This window comes from Danio aesculapii, chromosome 20, assembly GCF_903798145.1.
Source record: "Danio aesculapii chromosome 20, fDanAes4.1, whole genome shotgun sequence".
NCBI classification, from domain to species: Eukaryota; Metazoa; Chordata; class Actinopteri; order Cypriniformes; family Danionidae; genus Danio; species Danio aesculapii.
This window is the reverse complement of record NC_079454.1, coordinates 895,566-914,467: the sequence shown is the minus strand read 5'-3', so window position 1 is coordinate 914,467 and position 18,902 is coordinate 895,566. Positions and strand designations below refer to the sequence as shown.

General features: G+C 40.1%; 1 protein-coding gene across 5 annotated transcripts in view; it reads right to left on the bottom strand.

The window, feature by feature from the left end:
• The window catches only part of myo6a (myosin VIa), a 72,258-nt gene that overhangs the window by 11,413 nt on the left and 41,943 nt on the right, over nt 1-18,902 (bottom strand). For 3 of the 5 annotated variants that reach the window (XM_056445623.1, XM_056445624.1, XM_056445625.1), the window contains exons 12-29: nt 17,050-17,194; nt 16,677-16,834; nt 16,182-16,273; nt 14,544-14,616; nt 14,324-14,451; nt 13,890-13,985; nt 12,988-13,158; nt 11,460-11,498; nt 11,247-11,340; nt 10,731-10,861; nt 10,555-10,632; nt 9,554-9,683; nt 9,375-9,465; nt 8,578-8,728; nt 4,721-4,929; nt 3,629-3,707; nt 2,982-3,142; nt 881-916 (exon numbers count right to left, since the gene is read on the bottom strand). In XM_056445623.1, coding sequence (XP_056301598.1) covers nt 881-916; nt 2,982-3,142; nt 3,629-3,707; nt 4,721-4,929; nt 8,578-8,728; nt 9,375-9,465; nt 9,554-9,683; nt 10,555-10,632; nt 10,731-10,861; nt 11,247-11,340; nt 11,460-11,498; nt 12,988-13,158; nt 13,890-13,985; nt 14,324-14,451; nt 14,544-14,616; nt 16,182-16,273; nt 16,677-16,834; nt 17,050-17,194 — 2,062 coding nt within the window. The remainder of the gene's footprint in view (nt 1-880; nt 917-2,981; nt 3,143-3,628; nt 3,708-4,720; nt 4,930-8,577; nt 8,729-9,374; nt 9,466-9,553; nt 9,684-10,554; nt 10,633-10,730; nt 10,862-11,246; nt 11,341-11,459; nt 11,499-12,987; nt 13,159-13,889; nt 13,986-14,323; nt 14,452-14,543; nt 14,617-16,181; nt 16,274-16,676; nt 16,835-17,049; nt 17,195-18,902) is intronic. The other 2 variants (XM_056445627.1, XM_056445628.1) reach the window with 1 other exon arrangement.

Genomic DNA, 18,902 nt, shown 5'->3' with positions numbered 1-18,902 from the left:
TTATCCCTTGTGTATTGCTCAAATTGACTCCCCTTTCATTATGTTAGGGGCTGTTTTTGCCTTGACTTCTGTTATAATCACATTTTTTGATTGCAAAGCTTTGACACCATGCATTTTTGATTGTTGCAGGGGTTTTCCCTATTGAGAAGAGGTCAAATGGGTCATTTTTACATTTGATCATTATAATGGAAGTCAATGGGGCAAAAACAGCCCCCAACATAACGAAAGGAGAGTCAATCTGCTCAGAGTGTATTGTTGAGTTTTTGAAAATGTTCAAAGCATTTTCCCAAAATGAGTGTCAAAATAAGATTTATCACCATAAATCATTCCGGCAGCACGGTGGCACAGTGGGTAGAACAATCACCTCACAGCAAGAAGGTCGCTGGTTCGAGTCTCGGCCGGGTCAGTAGGCATTTCTGTGTGGAGTTTGCATGTTCTCCCTGTGTTAGTGTGGGTTTTCTCCAGGTGCTCCGGTTTCCCCCACAAGTTCAAATATATGTGGTGCAGGTGAATTAGACAGGCTAAATTGTCCGTAGTGTATGAGTGTGAATGAGAGTGTGTGGATGTTTCCCAGTGATGGGTTGCAGCTGGAAGGGCATCCGCTGCGTAAAACATACAGTATGCTGAATAAGTTGGCGGTTCATTCCACTGTGGCGACCCTGGATTAATAAAAAGACTACGCCGAAAAGAAAATGAATGAATAAATCATCCCATTTGCTGAAACACGGAGAAAGTTGTGGCCAAATTAGGACTCAAAATCACCCCAGAGTGGATGAAAACATCCGCAACAGCACACAAGGGGTAAACACGGACCAGAAAACGTACTCTAGTAATTAAAAGTAAATGATCAAGATTAAAACAGGAGAAAAATGTAACCTACATGGTCAAGCTCTTGAGCTTTTGTGGTGGTGCAACACTGTAAAAACAAACATGAAGAGCATTACATAAAGTCTGAACACTGCAGTTAAAGCTTTTCTTACCTCCAGCTTTCGCTCGTTTCTAGTCCAAACATCTAAAAACTCTTTAATCAAGAAGCATTTTCTAGACAAGCACAAGACATTGTGTTGTTTTCAGAAATAATGAGTCAAAATGAAGTGAGATTTCCCTTAAAACAAGCACAAAACTCACAATTCAAAAGTGACAATAAGAGTATTTAGCTTGTTTTAAGAGAAAAACTGACTCAATTTAAACTCACTTAAGCTGGTCTACAAAACGCTTCTGGATTTCTGGATATTTGTAGATATTTGGACTAGAAACAAGACACAAACTCTTAGAGAGAAAACCTTTTTTTGCAGTGTGTAGAACCTAATAATATTAAGTCGGCGGTAATTCAACAAGACTATCCCACCACCATTAACTCTTCAGAAGGATGTTCCAGCCTCAAAACAAGGTTAAAAAGCTTTTAAGAGGAGTTTTAGTTTAATCTTATTTGTTTGGCTTAATAAAATTGTGTGTGATCATAGATATTCACATTAGATGTCGCCTACGCTGTTGTTGTCTATTAGAAGGAATGCGTCAATAGAGCCGCCATTTTAGTACAGGGTAGTGCTCCATTGAAATGAATGTGGGACCAAGGTGCAGTGGAGGACTGGTCTCTGGAGCCCAAGATATAGACACATATATGCATATATATATATATATGAGATTGGGAGTTTTTCCAGTGGTCATTATGCAAATATTTGTATAAATTACGAAAGTTATAACTTTATATCCCTTTTCTTCATCGATGGATCAGTGACCGGACGGACATTGCGGACAAAGAGTGTGTGTTTGTGTGCATGTAAATGTATTATCCTCTCTCCCTGTTAAATTTGATCTCAAACATGTCCTGAAACACCCCCCCCCCCTCTCCTGCTTTCACTTCTAATGCTAACAAAGGGAGCGATTCGTTTGTGAATGAATCTCCGTTATGAACGACTCGTTCTCTTAGCCGACAATACAAGTCTCTGGCAGAAACAAAACTAGCATAAGCCTACAATTTAGTGTGAGTTGGTGCTGCTTTGCCGTATGGTCAGTGCAGTAAGTGACTGTATAATCATCAATAACGTTACTTGTTGAGCACCTATGAAACATTCTGCCTTTGTGTTTTGTTTTCTTTGTTTTCTCGTTACTACAGCGTGTAGCTGAACGTGAGCAGCGGCAAAAATAGACCCAGCTGTGAAATGATGGCACCACTGCTGCTTCAGCTCATCTCACGCTCCGCACTGACGCGCTGCTTCTGAGTGCAGTATGAAAGCTGTAATCTCTTAACATGGATGCTGAAAAATACACGCGCTGCTCACGCTCTGCTTACATGTGCGCTGTGAAAGAGGTGATAGCAAAAAAAAAAAGCGTGGACTTGATGATGATGAACACTCATGAAGCAGGCTTGCCATGGCAGAAAGGGTGATAGTCAGCCTTCGATGTTCTCTTTTGTTATGATCCAGTTAATGTGTCGGAGCGGGACGGGCTCAGACAGGGTCGGATTTAATTTTTTGAGCCTGATCTAAGCTCTAAACAGGACATATATTACAAATAATTGGCTGTAGTGCAGGAGTCTCCAACCTTATCTTAAACGCGAGCTACTCTTTAATACCTCAAAGAGGCTGAAAGATGCTAAAATGAAGCGAGTTTTTCCTTAAAACAAGAAGATGAATCAGCCAATGGGGGAAGCTGAATAAATCTGATTTCAAACCCAAAACAAGATGATTTTATCCTTTATTTTACCTGAGGCCATTGGCAGATTATTTAGCTTGTTTTAAGGAAAAACTCATTTAGATCTACAATTTCTCAAAACAAGTTTGCTTGTCTAGAAAATGCTTCATGATTTAAGAATAGCTCGATAATTACACTAAAAACAAGACAAACTGTAGGTGAGCAAAACATTGTTGAAATATTTGCGGGGTGTTGGAGACCCCTCCTGTAGGGTGTTCTGGGATAATCTGCATGTGTTGGGATGGAGTGCACAAGCTGGAGCAGACGGAAGTGTGTGTGTTTGGTACCTGCGCAGTCCAGCATCCGGCGGAGTCTCCTCCGGGATGAGCTCGGCTTCACTCTGAGCGATGCGCAGGGCCAGCTCTCGGTCCCGCCGCTCCTGCTCCAGCACCGCTTGACGGGACGTCTCCTGCTCCCGCTCCGCCTCCAGCTGCAGCTCCATCTCCTCCTGAACACACGCACAGGCAAAGTGTGTTTGTGTCTAAACTCTAAATAATAACTGTGCATTAATCTGCAGACTTTGTACAAAAAAATCTGTGCAGAAAAAGCATGAAGTAATACACCCTGAGCCTGCTTTTTTCACTTTTTACCATCAAAAATATTTATAAATATAGATAATAATAAAAATCAAACATCAATTGGTCACACACTTAGATTTTTTGTAAAGGCAGTGGAACAACCCTGTGTGTTTGTCAAGCTAATGATTTTAACTGAAGGACCGGCCTAAAAACACACACACACACACACGCACGTGCACGCACACGCACGCACACGCACGCACGCACACGCACGCACGCACGCACACACAAAAGGGTGCCACCAATATGTGGTTTAAGGCAACAGCAGTAGCTCTGGTCATGAAAACAGAAGCACAAACCAAAAGAAATAAGTTAACTGTGGCTAAGAAGGAAGAAAAGCAGAATAAAGGAGTCACCTGCAGTTTCCTCTCTTCCTCCTCTCTTTTCTTGCGCTCTTCTTCCTCCTGTTTCCTCTTTAACTCCATCTCGGCTTTCCTGAAGCAAACAGACAGAGAACTAAATGACGAAATTCTGATTATCAACTACAAGGTCAAACCAAATGTAAAGAATAACTATAATACACACATGGATGAATAGTTTGCAATAAGATCTAGATCACACACACACACACAAGTCTTCGGTTCTACCACATATGAAACAAATATGTAATATATAATGCTTCTGTTCAGGAAACTGATGACAGGATTTCTATAAAGCTGTGGTCACACTGGGCTTTGTGAGTGCGAAATTCTGTTGTACGGCGCTGCGAAAAGGGGCGGGATTAAACAAGATGATTAGACATTAAAAAAAGCGAGCGATTGCGATTGGGGGGGCGGGGGGGGGTTGGGGGATATGTCCCCCTCACTTTTTGAGACAGACCATTTAGAAGCAGGTGATTAAGAATGTAAACTTTTAGATTTCATACAGCTGTCCCCCCACTTTTAAAATGTCCATTACACCCCTGGTTGTGAGTGTACGCAAACAAAAGTAGACACCTAACAGATTGGATTGATGTATTGCTCTTATACGTACGATAAAAAGTGAAAGGAGAAGACGCCTCAAAACACATACATGCAGTCTTCAACCCCTGAGGGTTAATAGTTTTATTGATAACGTCACCACTAGTGGATGTTGACCTTAATCCTATAAAAGTCGACTTCAAAATTATTTATCACATTGTCTAGTGCAGTGCTTCTCAACCATGTTCCTAGGGGAACACTAGCTCTGCAGATTTTCCGTGTCTCCTTAACCAAACACACCTGATTCAGATCAGCAGCTCACTAGCAGAGACTGAAAGAGCTGTAATGGGTGTGACAGACAAAGGAGACATCCTAAACATGCAGTGCTGGTGCTCCTCCAGGAATGTGGTTGAGAAACACTGCGCTAATGTGTCATGCACAGAAAATAGATTGATTCAAACAGTAGTTCCCCAGACTATACAGATGATCTATACGCAAGAAAAGAGTTGTGCTGAAGGTGAATGAATGTCGAGCTCTGTAAACACTGACTGTCGTCTTTCTTCTTCCTCTCGCTTGCGCTTCTGCTCCTCCTCCTCGCGCCTCTTCCTCTCTTTCTCCATCTCCTCCTGGATGCGCTTGAGTCTCGCCATCTCCTCCTCCTCCTGCTTCTTCTTCTGCATGGCGCTCAGCAGCTCCTGAGAGCGGGTGATCAGAGCCTGGTGCTCGTGGTCGATGTCCATCCGGCTCATCACGGTGCTCTGCAGAGAAAAGTGACGCACAGTCAATACTTTGACTAAGAACAAGGACATGAACGATTATACGGAAAATAAACAGAAACGTAACTAGAGAGAGGAAATTGTGGAAAATAATTCTTAACTTGAGACCACAACATGAGAAAAGTCAGTCCAGACTCATTGGATATATGTGCCTCAGTCATAAAATAACATAAAATACATTGCTCTGGGTACGTTTCACTGCAAGTTTCAGATGACAAATCCACTAGAGGGCGCTGTCCACTTTTTTGTGCATCTGAACTATGTTACTTAAGGCAGGCGTACATGGTGGGAATTCTGATGGTCGGAAGAGCATATGTCCATGCACACGTCACGCATGAGATTATGTGAAAATCATTCAGACAGTGATAAACGAAACGATTTTATGACCATGCAAATTTTGAAGCAATCGCATGAAATCCTGCCCCAAAATAATGATCAAAATTAAACATTACACACTCTCTCCCCTTCTCTAAACATTGCTCACTTTTAGACAGATCCATAGATTACAAATTTAAGCCGACAGCTCTCAAACTTAAAAATAGAAATTATAATAATTAGTTTTAGCTATTTTATTGGATAGGGTAGAGGAGAGCTGAGACAGGAATGTGTGTGGGGAACAGAAAGAGTGGAAGGATCGACAAAGGAATCAAACTCGGGTCGCCGTGAGCCCCTCAGTGCTATGCATTACACACTTAGCAAGCAAACTGTTTTTGACAAGTTTGAAAATGATTGGGACCTCAAAAGGCGCTCGGCTCATCTTGTAGCTTCCTCTCAGATGCTACAACCCACAACCATACAACAATAAAAATAAATAAATAAATAAAAATAGTAGAAGAGCTAAATTTGCACCTTGTACGTCCACCCTAAGGGTAGAGATGTACCTATCGACCAATTTTTCACATGACCGGCTTGGCTGACTTCAGCCGGTCTGGTTTGTATAAGTAATCTGTGTGTAACGTTTTTTCACAATGCGTGAAACTGAAAGCTCCATTACGATCACCATTTGAAGACACAACCACCACGAAAAAGTTTGGCCCAATAAACCTTATCACAACAGTCAAATGAGCTCCTCTTCAATACATAATTCAGACAAACAGTTTTCTGATCACGTGTGTCCAGACTTGTCTTGAGCCCCGTCACACACGCAGCTTGTTACAAGCAGACCCAGTGTATAATGAAATCCTGATGGAGAACGTTTGGGCCGACAACCCCATCTGAGCAGGCTCTCTGCTCCTTGTTAGGGATGTTCATTTTGATCAACAGTAAGACTGATTAATGCCATCAGTTAAATGCTTAAAATCTTTCTTTCAAGCTGTTTGTAAATGTTTGCGCTTGTAAAATAACCTGCGCTTGATTATTGACGTGCTTTTAAAACCCGATCCTGTCAGACACTGACAAACGTGAGAGTGAAGCGTGAAGAAACAAAGGAGAAGCCGGAAAAAAGGAGCACATTATTATTCAGCAAACATGAATCAAATGTCATGATTAACTAACTTATTATCTTCACCTTTTGGACTAATATGATCTGGGAATGACGGAATTGCTCTCTAACAGAGGCTACATGTGCTGCTGAAGATTACAGACACAGATGAGAGGTTTACACTGACTGTAGGCTATATTTTGTGTTGTTTTGAACCTAAATACTGACTAAATGTCTGCTGTGTGTAGTTCTTCCGTAGTTGGGAACATATCGGAGACTGTAAGGGGCTGTTTGTGTTTATATATGTTCATTTATTCATTTATTTAATATAATTACAGACGTTACAGTAGGCAGTTTCACACTGTCATTGATCTGCAGTTATAAGCAACTCATGTTCATAGAAAAGTTAGTAATAAACATTTCTACACAAGTATTTATGTGTTTGAAGCGTCTGTGTTGTGAGAAGAGCTTCTCATATGATATGTAAGTGACCCGTACAGCTTTACTGTAGACATTTCCTCGAGCGAAAATGACGTCGACTGAAACTTTCTGTCATACACCACGCCCGCCAAAAGGCTACCCTTGGTAGTGTAAACGCAAGCCTGATAAAGGTGACCCATACCGACCCGAACCGTACCGTAATGTACCAGTCAGTGGAAACGAGCCATTAGAGAGAGAGAAACATCAGTCACATAGAACAAGATAAAACCAAATCAGAAAAAGAAGTATAAAACAATTTCTGGTTTAGCATCAGCCGTGTGGAGTCTCAAAGTTGCGAGCTCTGCGCTCTAATTCCTAAATTTACTAAACACATAGTTACAACGTACTCCAAGTTTATTGTCGCAGCTGCTAAATTGTTCTGTGGACTTTTTCTGAACCTTGCGCCTTGGTGTCGAAAGCCGTGCCTCAGAAAAAGACTGATTTGATGGAGCTCTAATGGGTCCGCCAAGTCGGGCCAAAGACGAAACAAGCATGATTGAAGGTGCTACAATAATGGCAGCGTCAAGCCTTTGGACCAAAAGTTTGACATGCATGCGGCTCAGTTTCTGAAAACAAATCTCATTGGTGGCAACTTCAGATATGAAAGCACATGAGAAGCAAACTAGACTGGAAAATGCATCCGAGTGCACGAACAGGCACTTGAACCGAATATGACCACCCTACAGAGTGAGATTGCTGCTCTTTAGGCCGAGTGCATAGATTTGGAATGGCGTTCTCGACCACGCAATCTGTCTCTTGTGGGTATTCCTGAAGATATGGAGGGTACACAGCATACAGAGTTCATTGCGGAAACACTGCAAGAGATATTCCACCTCCACGAGTCCCCGCTTCTTGCCCGAGCACATCGCACATTATCAGAGGATTAGCTGAGGGTCAGCGGCTGTGGCCGTTTGTCATATGCTTTCACCGATTTGATGTCAAGGAAGACGATCTGCGGTAGACTATTGAAGCCAAACTCAAAAGCCAGACCCATATACGTCTTTCCTGATTTCCCTCCAGAGATCGCCAAGGAAAAAAGTATAAAACAATAATACAAAGCTTTACAATTAATAAACAAAACATACTAAAAATGAAAATGAAAAATAGCTAAAATTCTAGACAGTGGAAAATCACATTTTCTTTTATGTTGTTAACTCAGTTTGAGGGAACTGTGATGTTTCTTTTTTATTTTGTTTTTTATTTTGATGTTAATATATTATTATTAATAATTACAGTTATTAGGAAACATTTTAATCAGCAAAATTAGCCATCAGCAGGTCACGCTAACAGATAAACTGGAATCGGAATCGGCAAATTGCGATTGGTGCATCTCTACTTAAGGGTATGTTTTGTTTGTATATATCAGTAACATGACCTTCTTGTACACTTCCAGGAGAAGGCTGCACTTATCATACAGATTATCTGGCAAACCACTGACCTAAACCCAACCAATAGTGTTTTCAGAAGCAGACGTAAGAGAAAAGTACACTGCAACCACATAGTTTGACCTTGATTTTACACTGCTTTTGTGGAACCGTGCTTCACTGGACTCGAATCAGAGTACAAAGTGAACTACTGAGCAAACCAGAAAAGCTGTCCATTTAGAGATAGATTGGTGATGCAAACATACTTCACTACAAATCCTAAACACAGTTGAGTGGTTTTGTGGTGTTGAGTAAAGAACGGTGTGAAAATAATACTTTATTCATTGAATCCTTATTGGAACACACCTTTATCTTGCGTATGTGGGCATCGATAGAGGAGTCCAGATCCTGCATGTGTTTGCTCATCTCCTGTTTGCCCTCCTTCAGTCCAGACACCACCTCGTTCAGCTTCTCCATCCGCTTCTTCAGGTTACGTGCCTTCACCAGCCCATCGATCCTAACACACACACACACACAGTTACAGTTAAGGAGACCTATCATAAAAAAATCCCAATTATAAGGCGTTTAAACACAGTTGTGTGTCAGCAGTGTTTGAATATATCCAGCTTCTGATTCTGTTTTAATAATCAGACTTGATATAAACCGTCTGCAGAAGCACTTTGATTGACAATCTCCCGTTGTACGTGTCATCAGAAGGGGATTGATGAACTAAACTGGCCGTAGTGTATGAGCGTGTGTGTGTGTGTGAATGAGTGTGTATGGGTGTTTCCCAGTAGTGCATTGCAGCTGGAAGGGCATCCACTGCGTAAAACAGAATAGCTGGCGGTTCATTCCACTGTGGTGACCTCTGATGAATAAAAGGACTAAGCCGAAGGAAAATGAACGAATGAATGAATGAATGAATGAATGAATGAATGAATTCAGGATTCTTTGGCAAATTAAAAGAACACCACTTATAGAAAATTAAATATAAGCCCAAAAATATTTACAGAAAATTATAAATATCTGTTCTGGCATTATTTTAATAACGTGAGAGCTGGGCAGGAAGGTGAATAATTCTGACTTCAACTGTTTATATCCTGTAGTAAGTGACGGCTGCTCTCTTCCATCACTAAGTGAGGAGAACAGGAAGTGCTGCTCACCGTGGTTTGTGTTTCCTCCTGCAGAGCCACATGCGAACAGTCTTCTGCATCTGGACACAGGCTTGCGCTCGGTACAGCATCTTGTTTTTCACTGGAAGAGAAACAACAGAGAATGATCCATCAGAATATTTAGGAACTTCAGGTCATAATCAAAGTGCAAGTGTCGGTTAGTTACGTACGTTTGATGACGGACAGCGCGCACCACTGAACCTTCTTCCAGCGGCTGCAGATCAGCCATTTATTCACACGCTTCACCAGCTCAGCCAAATGATCCGGGTCTGACTTCATAATCTGATCAAACTCCGCAAACTGACACAACAGAAAAACAGTCACAGTGAACTCAACATATCAGATGTATTGACCTTATTCTTTGCATACGATCGGGTGCAGCCATTGGAATCTTTTTGGCTCCAGATTTCCACTCTCATTCCCTTCCATTGATATTTAGACACGGCTCATTCTGCTGCTTGATGTTGCAAACTGATATTTTCTAATTATATGATTCTGTTTTGTCTGTGTATCATCAACACACTTGTTTGTAGAGCGAGTAGCTTGAGTGTTTTCCGCCGTTTATTATTCCTAGTCATTTCTCCCATACATGACTAAATCTGACGTGTTAAAACAAATGCAAAAACGAGAGCCCTTCCACATCACAATACACTGACTTCTAGCAAGACCATTGCCAAACAAACTAAAATGTGAGACAATTATTAAGTTTATGCGTGACAATGCGTGACATTACCAACACTAAAACAACCAATATCCTGTGCATCACTACTACTGAATATTTAACAAGTTGCAAATCAAAAGAATCAAAGGTAAAGTCCTTTTAATTATTGAAAAAAATATTTAAGCTTATTTATTATGCCCATTTTTAATAACTACTTATTTAAATCTCTATATTGTAAACTATAGAATTACTGTGAAATAAAATGAACCGTACTGTGAAAACAGAACTTTGGTCAACCCACAAACTTCTTTCATCATCACAAGTAATGAATAATTAAATGATGTGAACACAGATTCTCATCAGATTAAGACACATCAGGGTTAACTCCAATGCACTGTTGGGTACATCTTCATCATCATCATCCTCAAGTATGATGCATTGACTATCAATTTCACAATAATCGCCGCTGAAAATACTAAAAAAACAACCTTGAAACTCGAGTTACATTACCTTTCCAGGTCTGAAGAAAACTTTTGTCAAGCCAAATTTATAATCGTTTTCATTCAGCCCAAGAGCTTTGAACAATGCCTGTTGAGACACAAACGTGAAATCATTTTAATACCTGAATGATATGATATGAGAGAGTGGTCACAATCATCTTGCTTGTGTATGGTATTCACACACACCTTACAGAAGAGTCTGGGGTCCAGTCGGGTCAGTTTGGCCGGCATGTACTGTTTGTACATGTTGTAGAGCTCATGGAAAGGCGCGCGTGAGGGGAAACCACCCTGCATTAGATCCAGTACAGACACCATCCCTGAACCACACACACACACACACACACAGACACAGGTATTAAATCAATTGCAACCATCAATTGTATAGCCCATGATATGAAAAGCCCATGATATGCCAATAATAATAATACTTTATATTAAATAGATTTTTTTTTTGATACATCAGGCTTCGATATATATACAAATATGATAAATAATGAACATTCTGCATCCCTATCATAACATATGAAACTCTGCATATATTCACTGGTGTATTCATCTGAGGTCATCAATAAATAGATCATTGTGGACAAATGTGGACTGTTAGCAAGTCACAAGCTGCAAAATCAAGGATGTAGAAAAATGTGTGTGATGAAGCTGACAGCTCTGTGTAATGTGACGCCGTGTGTGTGTATGTGTGTTAACCTGAGCACTGTAGTTGGGACAGAATCTGAGCGCCCTCAAAATGATGACCGACCATCTTCAGATTGGGCTTCACACAGCGGACAAAACTTGAGCCCTGAAACCGCAGCAGCACAATCAATATTAGCTATATCAGTCAAAACAACACACACGTGCTGCACACGTATGGACACACACATTTAGTTGATACTGTAAATAACAAGCAAAATGACTCACAGTACTGTGCAGCTTCTCCAGAAGAATATTCAGCTGTGTCTATGAAGGAAAACAAACATATTACATTTTAAAAGGGTGTTAAACCTCTGACACTTGGGATGTCTGGATATGTACATGTATGCATCATGTTGCGTCCCAACAGTGCTGATATACAGCCATATCGCACTGCTATGAGTGTGATATTGCGTTTATACAACAGTTTGATGGCATAATCATGTATATAAAAAAGAAAATCAAACACAGAGAGTCTGAAAACCCTTTTGTATGAGGAACTACTTTCTTCCGCCATTCATTCACATCTGCAGCTGACGTCAGATCAGCAGAAACCATTAATACTTCACCAACGTCACTTAACAGCTAGTGTTTAAATGACTCTCCAGCATAATGTCTAAAGTGATGACAAAACAGCTGATTTTGCTCACATTTTAAGATTATAAGGCTGAACGTGACATGAAATGCCATCAGTCTACAGAGATATCTTCTTACAGTCTATTACAGTCTACAGTAGTTCTCTGTTGAAATCGGGATATCACAATAATTAAGCCTGAAAACGCAGCACCATTACTACCAGACTGCTGTTGTGTTCGTAATAAGGAGGGGGTGTTCGGGGGTGAGGTCTCTGAATAACACTGTTGAGAACCGGGATGGGAAAGTAACTGTATTAAAATAGGCGCTGTCCTTATAAATAAACTGCATAATTACAATCTAAACAACTACATTCTCGACTAAAAACCCTCAAAAGTACATTATGTTGTCCAACAGCAGTAATATTTGTCAAACTGTGAAGTGTCCTGTTGTCGCTGTATGTGGGCGGAGTAATACAGAAGAGTGAGGAGGCTGTACAAATGCTCCTCCAGCTCCTCCGGGGCGGATCCCGAGGCGTTCCCAGGCCAGCCGAGAGACATAGTCCCTCCAGCGTGTCCTGGGTCTTCCCCGAGGCCTCCTCTTGGTAGGATATGCCTGGAACAACTCCTGAAATGCCTGAAACAGATGCCCGAGCCACCTCAGCTGACTTCTCTTGATGTGGAGGAGCAGCGGCTCTACTCCGAGCTCCTCCCGAACGAGAGCTCCTCACCCTGTCTATAAGAGTGTGCCCTGCCACCCCACAAAGTAAACTCATTTTGGCTGCTTGTATCCGAGATCTTGTCCTTTCGGTCATGACTGAGAGGTTTACTAATATAAGATGATGATGATGATGATGAGGAGGAGGATTATAAAGTTATAATAAAATTATGTTTGTGTCAATACAGCTTAATTATTATACTACAGATCTCTATATGCTAAAACCTATTTTTGTCCTTAGGTCATATCCAACTTAAATAGCCAGCATATCTGTCAGGCTTTATTCTGTGATAATAACCTCCTGGATGTACTTAAATGCTACCCTATACTTTTAAAATGGTTTGATTTGAGATAATTGTTTAATCAACACATTAAGCTGTATGATGATTACTGCAGTTGAATGATAAAGAAAAGATCTGTTGTATCCAGGATCTAAATGTGTTGGGAGCCGACTGTTGTGACTGACCTTGAACTTGTTGCCGACGCTGATGAAGCTCAGTTTGCCGGCCTTCTGCTTGGTGTCTTTGGAGTGGTTCGAGTTTTCGAAGAGCTCGCCGATGAACTTATCCTTGGACTCGCTCACCAAACACGCCAGAGACATGTGCAGAGCGTCATTATTCTTCTCCACAAACTGAGTCTGGAAGAGAGATCACAAAACCTGCTCTATCACATAACTATATAACCCTTTCCCTGAAAGCAGACTTGACTGAAAATGCAGCAATGACACCATCTACAATGTTGAAGAATGTCTCGGGTATCTACAGGTTATGTTTAACACTTTATAATGCCACACAGAATGACATGAGAGCAATTTTATAGTACTGAATTTGCAAAAAAAATAAACAATTACCATCCTTAACCCTCTTTATTATGAATATAAAGAGTGAAAAACCTCATATTAGTCTTTGAACTGACTAAAAATACCCCATAAATAATGTATGAAACTCTTTGAAACTCCCCCTTTTAGACATTTGATCCTCACTCTGGTGTTTTGGTGACTGTCGCTTTAAATGCAAATGAATGCTCTTTTCAGAAGAGGGCGGAGCTACAAATGTCTGTGTGTCAGCATAGTGGCAGATTTAAAAACAGGACTGACGTACTATGCTAATGAGGGAGAGATGGTCACTAGTGGGTGGGGCTTTCCCCCTCTGATGACACGTACAAAGGGAGAATGTCAATCAAAGTGTTTCTGCAGACTGTTTATATCAAGTCTGATTATAACAAATACAATTAATTGATGTTTACCATTAGAAGCTGCTTATATTCGCACACTGCTGACACACAAGGTCCCCTTTAACATAAATCGTGATTTGCTGATTGGAATGTTAAACAGATGCGGATCCAGAAACCTAAAATGTGTGTGTGTACCGTTTCATAGCAGACTGCTCCAGCGAAGTGTCTTATGATGAAGCCCTCATCGTCTCTGACGTTCCTGTGCACCTGCAGCTTAGATTTTCTGGGAACCTGTGAGACATTAGTAGACATAATTTAATATATCGTGATGATGAACATGCACAATACTGATATAGTGGACACTTTAAAATACCACTAATACATTCATTCATTCATTCATTCTCCTTCGGCTTGGTCTCTATTTAAGAAACCGCCACAGCAGAATGAACCGCCAACTATTCCAGCATATGTTTTAAGCAGCGGATGCCCTTTCAGCTGCAATCCAGTACAGAACAGAATGATATTAATATGATATAAAGTCTAAAGGTCTAATAATATTGACTATGTGAGCAATTAAATCCGAGACCCCTGAACTACAGCAAAATGAGCTGAAATGAAGCGAGACTCACAGTCAGCCGGAAATGGTCCTTGTGTTTGCTGTGGACAGTTTCAGTAAAGTGCTGGTCGCTGGGTTGAGGTAGTCGGTTTTCTTCATCCAGGATGTCCAAGATGCCAACTACCTTCGACTCCACCAAGTCTGAACCGAAGAAGATAATAAAAAGGACAGATATAATGCAGATATCATTTCAGCAGCTCAATGAAGTCTTGAGTTTCATCTGAGATACAGACCTATACAGTCCTGATTATCAACGTAGTGCACTTCATTGACTCCTAGACCCTCTCTCTGATACAATTCCTGCTCCTGTTAAACAGACACAACGAAAGCCAGAGGATCAGACCAGTGCATCACATATAATGGTTTTGACTGAGCGTAGACCTGAAAATTCATTTAAAACATTGCTATAATCTAGGGCTGAACCATTAATAGAAATCGTGATTCGAAACAGTGCAATAATCTAGGGCTGAACCATTAATGGAAATCGTGATTCGTAACATTGCAATAATCTAGGGCTGAACCATTAATGGAAATCGTGATTCAAAACATTGCGATAATCTAGGGCTGAACCATTAATGGAAATCGTGATTCGTAACATTGCAATAATCTAGGGCTGAACCATTAATGGAAATCGTGATTCGTAACATTGCAATAATCTAGGGCTGAACCATTAATGGAAATCGTGATTCGTAACATTGCAATAATCTAGGGCTGAACCATTAATGGAAATCGTGATTCAAAACATTGCGATAATCTAGGGCTGAACCATTAATGGAAATCGTGATTCAAAACATTGCGATAATCTAGGGCTGAACCATTAATGGAAATCGTGATTCGTAACATTGCAATAATCTAGGGCTGAACCATTAATGGAAATCGTGATTCGTAACATTGCAATAATCTAGGGCTGAACCATTAATGGAAATCGTGATTCGTAACATTGCAATAATCTAGGGCTGAACCATTAATGGAAATCGTGATTCGAAACATTGTGATAATCTAGGGCTAAACCATTAATGGAAATCGTGATTCGAAACATTGCGATAATCTAGGGCTGAACCATTCATGGAAATTGTGATTCGAAACATTGCGATAATCTAGGGCTGAACCATTCATGGAAATCGTGATTCGAAACATTGTGATAATCTAGGGCTGAACCGTTAATGAAAATCGTGATTCAAAACATTGCGATAATCTAGGGCTGAACCATTCATGGAAATTGTGATTCGAAACATTGCGATAATCTAGGGCTGAACCATTCATGGAAATCGTGATTTGAAACATTGCGATAATCTAAGACTGAAGCATTAATCTAAATTGTGAATTGAAACATTGCGATAATCTAGGGCTAAACCATTAATTGAAATCGTGATTCGTAACATTGTGATAATCTAGGGCTAAACCATTAAATGAAATTGTGGGAGAGGGAGAACCAGCCAACTGAGATCAACCAAAGATGCATAAAGCAGCAATTCATCGAATCTGAGGTCTCATCTTGCTCTCGTCCAGCCATATATGAGGCGTATTACTATTATTCATATGTTAAAATATATAATAAATTAGAACAAACGTCTGACGTAAAAAGCAAGATATCTGAAATGTGCTGTGGTGGAGTGTGAGGAGCGGGATTGAGAAACACTGATTTAAAGCGTGCATCGTAATATTGAGCTGAAGTTTGACTTCGCAAATAGGTTTGGCAAAAATCTGTCAGAAAAAACTAAATGAGATATTTTCTACAAATTATTCAGCCCAATATATCAATTCTTTATGTTTTTATAAAACCTGTGGTGTTTTTTAAGTGTGCTTAAATCAAAATGCAGTTCTGTGGCTAATCTGCTGAGATCTGAGCACTGCTCATCTGAACGTCTCACCTCCTTGAGAATGCGCTCATTGAAGAACTGCTGGAGTTTCTCATTACAGTAGTTGATGCAGAACTGCTCGAAACTGTTGTGCTCAAAGTACTCTGCGGAGGAAAAGTAAAAGACAAATGAGGTTAACAGACTGAAGGAATCAGAACACAGGCATTAAAGAGGTGCTTGATTATAACTTAATTTTGTCCATTTTAGGTAAAATCCCCATGAAATGAAAACATCTTGAGGATATCTATGAGCTAGTGTGCTCCAAAACAATGACAGTTTGTCACTTCCTTCTAAACGAATCCATTTATTCACGTCACCTCATACTTAAGTTCTCATTAAATCTTTTGACCAATCAAACACTCTCTATCATCTGACAAGCCCCGCCCCTTATTCTCATTTGCTGCTCATTTGATGCGCCTGATAGTGGAAAGGTGGACCACTCTCACTGACTCTAACTGTATATAACTGTACAACTGCAAACTGAGCACCAGTGTAAAGCTCTCGTACCGAAGCCTGCGATGTCCAGAACACCAATGAAGTGTGCAGATGAGTCAAAGGGGAAGCACTGGTTAATCCTAGTGACCACATGATCAAAGAGCCGGCTATAGATGGCTTTAGCCAGGGCATCCCGTGCACTGCTGGCCTGCTCCACCTTCAGAGGGACCCTGCACAAAACACACACACAGAACAGCTCTTATTCGGACTCACAGAAAGTGTGCCTCAAACAGGTGAGTGGGCTTGACAAACCACCTGTAATAAAAAAAACCTCTTAATCTAGCACGTAATGGCTTGGTGTGTCATTAAGATGCCATGAGGATGAGTAAATATTTGGGATCATTCGCATCTTTGAGTGTAGGAACCCTTAAGGAGTGTCTCTTACTTGATGACTGTGCCTTTAGTGCCGCCGGCAGTGGTGAGCATGACTCTGGAGGTCAGACTGACCCGCAGATCCTCCTCATCCAGACCCAGCAGCTCCGCACAGAACTGCAGCGACTGACCGCACGTCTTCTTTAACACACAGCCTCCTGAAACACACACCAGCACACGTGAGAGAGCGACGCTGCAGCACTAACAAACACAAATGAGATCTCCACATACTGTAGTAACAAATAATCAGAGCTGAGGTCTCATTTATCAATGTGGCGTACGCGCAAAACTGTGCGTATGGCATTTCCCAAGCAAAACTTGTGATCTATAAAGAAAAAACTTGAGGCAATCGATGAAGTTAAATGTGTAATGAATGTCTAGAGTGCCCTGAAGGTGGTCTTTAACCGTTTTCTCGCTAGTGAAGCGTTCAATTTGTCTGCCCACAATGTCTGTCATGTAAATAGCGAATGCACCACGTAGTGACGCAACTGACTCTTAAAGGGAATGAGAGACGAGACTCTGATTGGTTTAATGCACATTATGCTCAAAACACAGCCAGAACTCATTAAGAGAATAAACCCAACCCTGTTCGAGCATGCGCCGGGTTCTCAGACTGTTATTCCCCTCCTTATGTTTTGAGGCTGATAGTGGATATACAGGCCAACAATTCCATTGGAAACTTTTGCAGTGCTGAAAGATTGCAGTTGCATCATTTCCATAACTTTGCATGTGTTGGCTTTTGCTTTGGCGCTGCCCTTGCCAAATCTCTTTGTGTTGTCAAGTGTACACACACACACATATATATACACATTTTTATATATATACACACACACATATATATATATATCTATATATATATATATATATATATATATATACATATACACATTTTTATATATCTACATATATATATATATATACACATATATACATATATATATATACATATATACATATATATATATACATATATATACACATTTTTATATATATACATATATATATACATATTATACATACATACATACATATATATACATATATATAAATAGCACAGTGGCTCAATGGTTAGCACTGTTGCCTCACAGCAAGAAGGTCGCTGGTTTGAGCCTCAGCTGGGTAAGTTGAGTATAAGTGCGAACGCAAGAGTGTATGGGTGTTTCCCAGTACTGGGTTGCAGCTTGGAGGACATCCGCTGTGTAAAACATATGCTGAATAAGTTGGCGGTTCATTCCACTGTGGTGACCCCTGATGACTAAGCCAAAGGAAAATGAATGAATAAATGCTGCCATAAAGGAACTGTTCAGACACAAAATCCTTTATTTCAGGTTTTGCCATCATTATGGAGACATTTTGAATGTATAAAAATATCCAAACCAATATTATTTTAGTCTTACCTATACATTATTATACTATACATCAATATAGTGAAAGAAAAAGAGAACATTCCTATTCATTTACTCATGTTTAATTCTGGAAAAAAGGAACCATTGACGTAATAGAAACCAGAAATACTATGAAAGTCAATGGCTTCCCTTTTTATTGATGTACTTATTTATATATACATTTATTTAGTTTCTTGTAAGTGCTTTGTCATATTATTAATCTTTAAATACTGAAATATTATTTTCTAATTTACGTTTTAGATTTTAAATGCTTTAAAATCTCTTTTGTCTGTTTTTTTAATTGTTTATTAGTTGTAAGTTATATTATAAATAGTTTTTAAATGTAAAACACATCTGTTTTAGCTGTGCAATCACTGAATTATTTCTCATGTTTCTTTTATTCTAGTTTATGTTAAGCACTTTGAATTACCATTATGTAGGAAATATACTATATAAATAAACTCGCCTCATATTTTAATAG